This window comes from Nelumbo nucifera, chromosome 1 (assembly GCF_055504915.1).
Source record: "Nelumbo nucifera cultivar China Antique chromosome 1, China Antique-T2T, whole genome shotgun sequence".
Taxonomy (NCBI): domain Eukaryota; kingdom Viridiplantae; phylum Streptophyta; class Magnoliopsida; order Proteales; family Nelumbonaceae; genus Nelumbo; species Nelumbo nucifera.
Window position 1 is genome coordinate 198,534,971 of NC_142649.1, and position 11,777 is coordinate 198,546,747.

Sequence of the window (11,777 nt, forward strand, 5' to 3'; positions counted from 1 at the left end):
TACAAAATAGAGTTATAGTTTGGTAAGGATTAATTCATCCCATCCCATTAATTCTTGGGTTGGACCCAGGACCTTCACACATTTCAAATCATATAGAGGATTTGTGAGTGTTGCTCCACTATTCAATTGTTAGCTCCAAGAGAGTGATTTAATGAAGAAAGGTTTTGTTGTAAACTTTCAAGTTTGAGCTTGGATATGATAATGAGCAATTGTTTGTTTGGGTTGAATCTAGTTTCTTTAAAGGTTTTTAAATTCAGATTGGATAGAGAATCGTTTTGAGTCCGGTTCTTAGGTCGAATGGTTTGATCGTCCAGTTGGAATGAATATTCCCGGGTCAGACGGTCTGATTGCTCAAATCAGTGGTTCGCTAACCGAATCAACAGTCCGATTTTTCCAGTCCAACCGTCCGATTTAATGTGGTTTTGAAAACATTGGTTTCTTTCATCTTGGTTCAAGTTCAAGTTCAAGTTCAAGTTCAGGTAATGCTTGGAAATTGGATGTCTAATTAAATATTAAGGTAAATTATAAAGATCTCCCTTGTACTATAAAGTCAGTGACAAAGTCCCCCCTGTATTTTTTATGACAGAAGGCATTAAATTACCAAAATATCCCATTAAACTTTCTCTATTTTCTTTTTCTCATGTTCTCTCTTAAAACCTAAGTGACCCAAAAATACATTCAATTGCAGAAAAAGGAAAAAAAATTGACTTTCTTTGGCGAGAAATCTCCTGCAAGGAAAAAAAATCTCTGGTGGTGTGTTGCCAGGAATGTCGCTTTTCTCCAAACATCTCGTCAGAATAAAAGTGCCAGCATCACTTGGAAATTGCAATATATTCATCTTTCTTGGATCAAGAACGGGAGTTTTTTCCAACAACCCCACCAAGATTAGATTCATTGCTTGTAAAGGCGGTGGTTTTCATGGAAGAGATGTTAGTTTTTCTCCCATCTGGGTCTCGAGTGCGTGTAGACACCAAGATTGGGCCACTCAATCTTGGTGTTTGTTGATGAGGACAAAGGATAGGAGAAGATTAATGGTGTTAATGGGGTTGATGAAGTTCGATAATGAATTTGATCCCGGTGCCCCTGTTCCATTTCGATTGGTTGACGTCCGAGCTGCCATTCCCAAACACTGTTGGGTCAAGGACCCATGGCAGTCTATGAGCTTTGTTGTCAGGGATGTTGCTGTCGTCTTTGGATTAGCAGCAGCTGCAACTTACATCAACAATTGAGTTGTTTGGCCGCTTTACTGGGCCGTGCAGGGAACAATGTTCTCGGCTCTCTTTGTACTTGGCCATGATTGGGGAGGTCCCCTACTTCTATTCTTTTCAGTATTATAGAATGAGTTTTGGATTGCGCAGCGATCATACGATCTTCTCAAATAACCCAAAGCTAAATAATGTGGTTGGGACTTAGGAGATTCTCCAAAAATCCAAAGCTAAATAGTGTGGTCTGGTATTATTCTGATAGCTCTATTTCTTCTTTGAGAGATTTTATGAACTTAAATATCAACTCTAGAAATTTTGGGACTCAACGAATTGTGTTGTGATGACATGATTCAACGAATTGTGTTGTAATGACATTGCAGGAGAATTAGCGATAGGACTCACCATCAAAACCACGGGCATGTTGGAGAATGATGAATCATGGCATCCCATCAATTAATTTTCTGTATTGGCCTATTGTCTGCTCTTGTTTTCTGTCTTTCTTTAAATTCTTCTCTGTTCTTGTTTTCTCAGTGTTTTTTTTTTTATTAATTTCTTATTTACATTTGATTATCTCCTCCTTTACAGTTGTCCGAGAAGATTTACAGGAGTTTGGAGCTGCATTTCATGGTGCCTTTTCCGTTGCTTGCATTTCTTTCTATCTGCTGGTAAGTTAGCTATTTCCTGATTGCTTCAGAATCCATTAGAGCAACTAATGTATGTACTATTGTTTCTCTCTGTTTGCGCTTTAATTATGTTACAGTGGAGCAGAAGTCCCGGAAAGTGAGTCTCACACTTCCATCCAGACAGCGATTTGTTTGTCCCTCATGAGAAGAAAGATGTGATTACGTCCACGCTCTGCTGGGCAGCAATGGTGGGATTGTCCTTTGCAATCGGTCCTATCCAAATGCTTAAGCTCTATGGAGTTCCATACTAGGTGGGCTCAGTTTCTTCTTTTTTAATTGATGCCTTAACTTGCCTTGTCATGATCAACTCCTACAAGAGTTCTCTTCTCCGATTATATGAAATTCTGAATACAGATTGGATTTTGTAACTTGCATCACCATGGTCATGAAGATAAACTTCCATTGTACCGTGGTGAAGGTATGCTTTATGCTTTCTCTCTCTCTCTCTTCCTGACCTTTGTAGTCATGATCTTGCACCACCGCTGCTGTTAGTAGTTGCAGCGGAAACATTCCCTTCTCTCTCTCCTGACCTTTGTAGTCATGATCTTGCACCACCACTGCTGTTAGTAGTTACAGCGGCAACATTCCCTTCTCTCTCTCTCTCTCTCTCTCTCTACCTCCCAGTCTTTTCTTCCCTCCTTCCCTTTGTTCCTCTGCTAATCCCATTCCCTACAACCAAGTCAACCGGCATCGTCATTTTGGTCCCAAGGCAAGCACAAGTATGAATAGTACAAAGTGTTAAAAAATAAGATGATTTTAAAAATTAAAAGTAAAATTAATCAGAAAAGGGTAGTTTGAGCGTTTAGAATATAAACCGTCAAATGCGAATCTTTTCCGAAGTTAATTGACGGAACACTAATGAAGCGATGTCTCTGTACAATGGCCAAAGGTCGGAGGAAGTCTTTATGACAAAAAAAAAATTATAGGGAGTATTTGTAATTTACCCTAAATATTATTTGCTAAAGAGCTTATAACTATAAGTCATCTATCAAAAAAAAGCGTCATTTTTTTCTTTTGCTTTTCTTTTCCCATTTTTGCCTTTCTTCTTCTTTGGGGTTGGGAAACTTTGAATAGTTGTTTCTTTGTTACTCATACTTCTTTTCCCTCTCATTAATTAATGAAGATGTCATAATAAGGTGATCAATTTGTACTTAATTTATCTTAAATGCTGAAAAACAAAAACTTCAGATACAAAATCAAGGACTTTTTATACCTAATACCTTTATTTTCTATGGGAAAAACATAGTTCTATGAAAAGTCTCCCCTCCTTTACGGTGAGCATTTTTGGCCTGGACCATAAATTTCCAAATTTGGGGCATAAGTTTTGTGTCATGCCTGGATCCAATACTTAAGGCCCATCCCAGCCTGCAACATGTGTATATGTGTTATTTTATATCATATATGTATTAATATTAAAACACTAAAAATTGTATAAATAAATTTTATACACATATTCTATGTCTTAGAATATTGTAATAAAAGAGGCCCGCCCTATGTCCCCTTCTTGTGGGTGCTAAGCCCATCCCAGGCTTGATCTATGATCTCCCTTAATTGTGCCCCTTTTGCGACTTACTTTGTCCCTTTGATCGTTTTTGTTTTTTTTTTCAAAGACAGAAGCTTTGCTTTCGGGCCCATTTTACACAATAAAGTGGAAACTCTTGTTCTCAATCCGGTCATGAACATTTATATATACTATTATAAAGTAGATATTTGTTTTTTTTTTTTTTTGTGTAGGTCATAAAAGTTAAATTTGATTATATAACTTTAACTTATAACTTTACTATTTATTTATACACATGTTATATAATATAATTTGAAGTATGCGTCCTTATACTTGTGTTATATAATACAATTTGAAGCCAAGCAGGGGTGTTGAACAACATGATTGATTTTGTTTTTAAAAACAAAAACAATAGCCATATCAGCAAAATTGTATTGTTTTCAATGGAACTGCAGTTCTTGAAAACAAAACTACCCATGTTATTGAACACTGTGCAAATCTCCTGAAAAAATATTCATCCCTTTTGTTTCAACTTCCAATACAAAAGGGATGAATATTTTTTTCAGGCTGAAATATTACATCCATTCTTGAGCATCTTTTAATGCAAAAACTTTATATTTTTTCAACCCCTTCTACATTTAAATCAATGCAGCCTATGTGAAGAGAGATCACATCTTCGCCCCACAAGGGGCCGCCCCACGGTGTATCCCCGCCGTATATTAGGAGTATCTCCCGATGATGATAACATCAATTCTGACATTATTATCGGGAGATGTTTCCAATACACGACAGGAACGTGCTGTGCTGTGGGCATTGTTGTGGGGCAGCCCCTTGTGGGGCGGAGATGTGAACTCATGTGAAGAATGCTGGTGTTTATGTTAAAGAGTAATGGGTACTCACAATTGACAAGCATCTCGTGGACTTGGGAACCCTTTGGATATATGACTATCAAAACGTCATGAGACAGATAATGATGGCAAATTGTTTTTTCTTCTTCCTACGTAATAATTAACCAGGAGGTTTGGATTGTATATATTGTAGGATTTGATCTTTAATGCACTTGGAATGGGATATCTTCCCTAGCTTTTCTTTTCCTTATTTCAGAAAAAAAAAAAAAAATAAAAGAAGAAAATAAAAGAATCTACACGAAGTTTTTCATTCAACATTTTTGCTTCCATCTGTTGAAATTAAGTTCAGTACAAAATAACTCAACTCTAATCGAAAATCGAAACAAAATTATTCTTACTAAAAGCAAATGACGAGAAGGAGAAACTGTTTGGAGGAACCCTATCCCACTAGGACTGTCAGTGGAGCAGTTTTGGATTGGACGAATTGGATGGATAACAAGACTGAGACATATTGAATTGGACCAGTCTAAATCTAATAGTCCACAGTATTTCTTGGATTGGATTGAACCTGATCCATGCATCCGTAATAGATTTATATTGGATTGAACTAATAACTGAGCCATTGATAGAAGTCAATGGATAAAGTTTGGGTTGAAATCGATCTAAAATAAAACCAATTTGAACAAATTCGACGGTCCAGATTTTGATTTGAACCGATCCAAAATCGTCCAAAGTATTCAGCAGATTTGATTGGACCTGGTCCATCGGGAATGGACTCATTGGATTGTACCAAGTCCTGTCCAATAGACACCCCCTTCATGGTTTATAGACTTTCTAGGATGAAACCGGAATGTTCATGCGATTATGAGAAATTTTTTTCTTGTTGGATGATAAGAAAGTTCTACTAATAAATCTATTGAAATTAATAAAAGTTGTTGGACAAAAGCAAGTGTTATTTTATTGATAACTAGTGGATAAAGACAGAACGAAGTCTATCCATTTGACTTCCAGCCAGTTTAATTAGTCTACATATAGATCGATAAACCTTTGCCCTTCAAAAATTGACAACGGATCGATAGGTAGCGCCGGGCTGCCACCCTGCCGGAATTACGTTACTGGCTACAATGGTGTTGCTAGATTCGAGTGCTTTGAGCCTGAGAGAGAAGGGAGCTCGCAACTGAGAGCCAGCGTCAAGCTTCCAAACTGCACCCCAGGATTGCTGCATGGGGAGCCACATATCCGAGTCTAGTGCTTCCCGAAGATCAACAGCAGCCAGATCACCATCTCCATCTTCGAATTCGACTAAAGCAGCAAAGTAGTTAGGGTTGGATCCCGCGTCCACGTGGAAAGCCACCTTTACCCCTGGATAGTTGCACTCCACTCTGCTCGACATCAATACCAAAATTAAGCACATGCTAATTTATCAGTCCAAGTTCAGGAGCTTGTGATTCAAAATTTGGTGGTGAAGATCTCGCATTCTCATGGTGTCAAGAATCAACTCAGTGTTTTCATGGACCATCCGATCTAATCAACTATTAATTAAGATTTAAGGTTGATGATTTATTTAAGATAATTTTAAATCACGTTTATCTAGTTTTTCTTTTTTTTTCCCCTGCAAAATACAAACCTTCGGTACTGAATCTGCAGAATTCCAGCGTTGCGTAGTTGGTCACTTTGGCCGGAGATCGCCATTGCTCCAAATGCAGTCCCACTCAGATCAAAATGAACCGACTCGGCTAAACAAGGACCTCCGGCGCACTCGTCGGTAATTACGACGGTCACGGGATTCCCTGAGCACGCCGAATTGTCGGTGCACTTCACCTGATATTGAATTGAATCATAGTCGTTAGGCCTTAGTCGTTTGGTTTGGATAATTTGATGAACTTACAATCAAGGGCATGCAAGAATATTAGTACGTAGTGCAACGAAACTATCAAATGTTATGTTCACGGTTCACCTGATAACAAGCCCCACAGCCTTTGCCCGACTTAAATAGAGAAGGGCCTCCAGCTGATACCAAGGAAGAAAATGGAGCTTGCTCCACAGCACTCCCATACCCACAAGCTCCACCTGCTCAATGTATAAACATAGTAACAGTTATAATTAAGTAATACAAGAATAGTGGTAATTCTCTCTCTCTCTCTCTCTCTCTCTTACATATACACACGTACACGTTACGTACCATCGCTTCCAGCTCCATTAGCACTTCCATACCACGTAGCTCCGGCTGGTGACCAACCGGAATCGGTGTTAGAGGCATTAAGGAGCTTTCGATTAAAGCAAGAACAGAAATCTAGATTAGAAAAGAGAGCCAACAGAGCAAAAGAAAAGAAGAAAAAGGAAGCCATAGCCACTATATGTTGTGCTAAGCTTAAGCTATAACAAAGAACAGTACTGGCACAACTGAGACACCAGAGAGCAGTAGCAGTTATATCTCAGTTGCTTTGAGTGGTTTGATAGGAAAACTGACTAGTATTTTATAGACCAATGAAGTAGGAAAACTTGAACCTCTTCTTTTTTTATTATTATTTTTTTCTGTGAGGAATTTTTTAATGCTTCCACTCTATTTCAAATTGTTAAAACTCAAGTTATTTTAAGTGAAAAATTAAAATTCACCTCTTGTTTTCTGTTGAATGCGCTATGTCCATCAGGATGATTTCATCATTTAATTAAACCTCAAAGTGAGATATCTTTCTTTCTTTGTATGTCTAGGAGTCCAGGTGGCAAAAAAATCTCTCTTTGTTCTACGTTGTCGGTTGGGCCGCTGTTTTAACCAGTTGGCTATCCGAATGACAATGCCAAAGAGATCTCCCCATTGTTCTATATTGTCGGTTCTCGGACCCAAATCTTCCTGACGAATTACCACCCGGAAGAAAGAAAAAACGAGACCGACCCGAAGAAGAAAACTTTTCATCGGCTTTTTTCAAGCCTGTTTTTAGTGTTTTAAGCTCTCTCTCTCTCTCTCCCTCCCTTGCGCAGTGCATGGCCTTGAAGCGATTTACTATTACTTTTAATTCGTTTTCTTTTGTTGCGTACGGCCCAACAGGGCCCACTCATTGAGGGCTGGACCCACTAAGATTTTTTGCACATGCATTCCTGTCTGGGCTGAGCGCAGAAGGTTGGGCTACCTTGACCCGTCCTTCGAGGAGTCGGAGATCAGATTACACAGATAGCCAGAATTTTCGGTTAATGAAAGCGAAACTTCCACTGACGTTGCCGTTAATGGTGGTTATTGGCGGTTGAATGTCTAGTGATTGTCAATTACGCTGCATACGTTTGCATGTGATCCAACGGTCAAGAAAGCATCCTTGTATTGGACCCTCTATAAAATTCAGAAATAACGGCCCGTAATAGCTGCCATGGATTTAGGGTGTTTTTCTTTCAATGTTTCCAATCTCAATTTCGGTAAGCAAGGTGAAAAAAATATATATATATCATAAATGACTGAAAATCAGGTAGATAGAGTGTTTGTGACTGTTTCTCCCTTCTCAACTTTTGAATTTTGATTGATGACACTAAACAAACATGATTTCTTTCTTTCTTTTTTGAAATTGATTAAGGGAATTCCTTGCTTTTGGAGATGTAGGCAAGAAGACACATGACATTGATCCAGCAACAAAACTAATGAATTAATGATTCTGACCTTCAATCTCGGTCCCACGCTTGTGCATGTGTAACAATGGAAAGGCTTTCTCACTCCTAATTCCTGGCCCAAGCAGGATATCATATCCATGATTGATGCAATCAGGATGCATGTGAGGTTCATGAAAAATTTATTTTTCCTGAATATCATTTACCCAATCGGTAAGTGATACCGATCTCTGAGATAGATAACTTTTCTACATGGGGGAACTTGACAACACTTGGATGAGACAAAATTGCCCCTTTTAATAATAAATTTTTATGGCTAAAATGATCATTGTCTTATTTATCTAGGAAATAAAAGAATATAGATAAATGCACTTACCTGGGTAAGTATTTCTTAGATAAGTGCATTTACCTAAGAAATACTTATCCAGGTAAGTGCATTTACCTAGATAAATAACTTACCCAAAAGTTTCTTTAAGCTGATACTAGAAAGCTTTTTTTTTATATATAGAACTACTGTAAAGGGTGTGACCAATAAAAAAACACCCCTCCACTGAATTTTGATAAAACACAGCTGATTGGGTGCCACTTTTAAACCAATTTCAATAATAGATAAAATATTAATTTTGTTATAAAAATATCATTAAAATATTATTAAAAATTGAAAATTACCAAAATTTCGGTTATGCCTATTCTGAAATGTCAGTGATCAATATATTTGGAAGATGTTTGATTGGTGGGTTCGACCATGATATGAAAAAGATATGATATCCAAAAAACAACTGACCAACAAACTGAAATCATAAGCGTGATAATGAATAGTGTTAATTATCAAAATTCATAGGTGGGTTTTGATTGGTCAAAACTCTTTCCATACCCTTTCGATTATAAGAAATTAATTGGCATTCTCAACGGAAAGAGGGTTGGACTTTCTTTGACAAAGAAAAATAATGAGCATATAAAAAAAAGAACAATGATGAGCCTACTTGCAAAAGTGGGAATGGAGATCCATTTCATACTTCAGTAAACTGAAACAATGCAAACCCAAAATAAACATTTACTCATTTGGACACAAGACAAAACTTAGTGTTCAAACGGAATGACAAAATGTTAATGAAACTTGTCATTTCTTTGAAAATGGCCATTCCAGGTAAAGTATAGTTAATCCATTCAATTCAGCTATTTTCTCTTTTGATCCAAATCCCCATATATGCTACATTAATCATGTACTGTTTAGAAGAAAAAGGAAAGAAAGAGAACCATCACCAGTAATAAATGTAGAAAAAATAAGATAATTAAATTTTAAAGTAAAAAAGAAAAGTCCAGAGTGAAAAAGGAAAGAAAAATACAAAAATAATCAAAATGGATTGCCAATACAAGTGAAATTCAGCCAACGATTTAGCTAAGTTCTTGTGTCAGTTCATTTTATCATTTTATCATTCCATGTGGGGATAGATCTTCTTGAATTGGTGGAATCATAGGAATTCAGATCTAAGGCCCAGTCAACCCCACAATCTTCTTTTCTTATCAGTAGCAAAAAAAAAAAAAAAAAAAAAAAACAAAAAACAAAAAAAGATGATGCAGGGAGTAGTAACAACCATAATCTTCAAAAGATTTAGAAAGTTTGATAAAACACAAAACAAAAACAACCACTAAATAGTCAAAGATTGACAAAACTGATAAAAGGGTTCGAAAGTTATACTATTACAAACTTGTCCTTAGGCCTAGTATTCCCCAATCTAGTATTCACACTGATTATAATGTCAACTATTATATCTCTTACATAATTCCAAGGAGTATTTTCTTGTCCACGGTTTAAGAATATAAAATGAATAAAATAATATCAATTATCAAATTAGAAACATAATCACCAAACTGGGAAGACTCAAATCCATAAAAGCTAGCATTGACAAATACCACTCAGTCCAGACATGACAAGATCACTTTTGGAAAGAAGAGAAAATATGCATGCGACATACAAGACGTAACCCAAATAAAATAGAAGGATATCATGGGGCAATACATTCCCCGCCAGCTACTTCCTATCCCAGACTACAACAATTCATACTATGGTTACACTTCGGATCTACTTGTTTTGGGATTGTTGTTAGACAACATCTACAATTGACTTTTGAAGGGATGAGAGATCCATCATATGGATGGCCGAACTCTATAGGAAGATTGGGTGAAATTTCAAAAACTTCTTTACTCCCATCCGGGAATCGTATTCCCAATTAAGAAAACTGTATTTTCAAGGTTCGTTCTTGTAATCAAACCAGACCAAATCTGAAACCAAGATTAAGGAGAGATATACCTGATACAAAATCCATAAAAAAAATTCTCCTCCCAATGCAGGTGTTCATTCCCAAAGAGTGTACCAAATCCTCCCTCCACTGAAGATGAAACAACTTATGATGAGGTAGGATCAATAGGTAGTTATCCACCAAGAACTTCTGATTCTCCAACAATAATTGAATAGGGTAGTGAGCACAAGTTCATAATTGTTTTTTCTAGCAAGAAACATTATCAAGATCTAATTTCGATCAGTTCCAAGAAATGGAAATCGAACAGGGTAGGGCGGCAAGAGCAGGGAGAGAAAACTGAAAGCAGAAACAATTAAACTGTGTTCTGTTGTTGTATGTTTTTCAGATCCACCTTGCTCTTTATATATAACCTTAAAGAGATGATCTCCTAATCTGATTAGGAGTTTCTTGATCCAAATCTTTATTTGGATCTGAACTCTTTAAGTGATAAGGATAATCCCTTATCTTATCTACAGATCAAGATTAGCTACTCCTAATCAAATTAGAAGTTTCCTGATTCAAATCTTTATTTGGATATGGACTCTTTAAGTGGATAAGAGTTATCCTCTTATCCTTATCTACCGATCCATACCCAGATTCACCCCTATTTAATTAATTCAATTAACCCAATTCGAAATGGGCTTTAGGCCCATTAAACTTTCAGGCTCACTTCCTTTTAATGATGGGTAGCTTGGTTTTCTTTGTATGGCATAAAACTCTATCATTGATCTACACATCAGCCACATGGGTTCAGCCTAGCCTCTGTTATAAGGTCTGGTTGAATTCACTACTGAATATAGTGAACCCTTGAGTCCATCACTATGGGCTCTTAATGGGCCCAACATTTACACTAAATGGTCATTGGGTTCAACCATCTTATGAAGGCCCAAGGACTATTGGCAGATGCAAGATTAGCCCATTAGGTATAATCCTCAATGGTCTTACACTTAACCTCTCAACTCTTAATGATCAAACACTGCCTGACAAGAGAGGACATCTCCTTCGGCTGCAAGGTACAATGCTACACTCTCTACTCACATGGATCCCGGGAATTAAAATTTTTTGCAAACAATTTGTGAAAACATAATATATAAGTATATCTCTATATAAATATATTTTGCAAAACCAAATTTCAAGCACATTTGAAATCCACTGTTGGCAGTTTAGGTTTCCATCAGAGAGAGTACATTTTCCTGATCATTCACCTTGTCCGGCAAAGGGGCTGATCCTGTCACTATGATCACCCACTCAGATGAATTCTCGGACTGTCCCAACATACCCAGGTTTTGACCCCCTCTGAGGATCTCACTTATTGGCATATCAAAGACAGCTCAATCTGGTACCTAGTGCAGTACCACAATCGAGTCTAGGGGTCAAGTGTAACATTCTAATTTTGCCCATCTGTCTCCAAGGTCTAGGGCAATCATTGGAATTTGGTCTGATTCAGGGTTTTAAGAAAACTCACACTGCATGTACCTCAGGTCTCACCCTAGCAGCTGAGACAAGCCACCCCAACCAACTTGGCGGCACATCAATGTCAGCCTTGGCAGGATAAATATCCCTAGATCTTTCCAACGGTTGTGAAGATTCTAAACTAACACGAGTCTCATATGTGTCTAGTTTAAGGGTATTATACAGAAACACACCAC

General features: G+C 37.3%; 1 protein-coding gene and 1 pseudogene across 1 annotated transcript; one reads left to right on the forward strand and one right to left on the reverse strand.

Moving 5' to 3' along the window:
- Positions 1-767: 767 nt before the first annotated feature.
- LOC148804337 (omega-3 fatty acid desaturase, chloroplastic-like) lies at positions 768-4,112 on the forward strand (annotated as a pseudogene).
- Positions 4,113-5,172: 1,060 nt separating this feature from the next.
- LOC104602353 (putative expansin-B2) lies at positions 5,173-6,684 on the reverse strand. The gene is made up of 4 exons (XM_010266006.2): positions 6,420-6,684; positions 6,195-6,307; positions 5,865-6,058; positions 5,173-5,619 (listed from the first exon to the last, which is right to left on the reverse strand). Exons 1-4 carry the CDS (start codon positions 6,583-6,585, stop codon positions 5,292-5,294), a joined length of 801 nt encoding a protein of 266 aa, XP_010264308.1. The 5' UTR covers positions 6,586-6,684; the 3' UTR covers positions 5,173-5,291.
- Between the last annotated feature and the right edge of the window lie 5,093 nt (positions 6,685-11,777).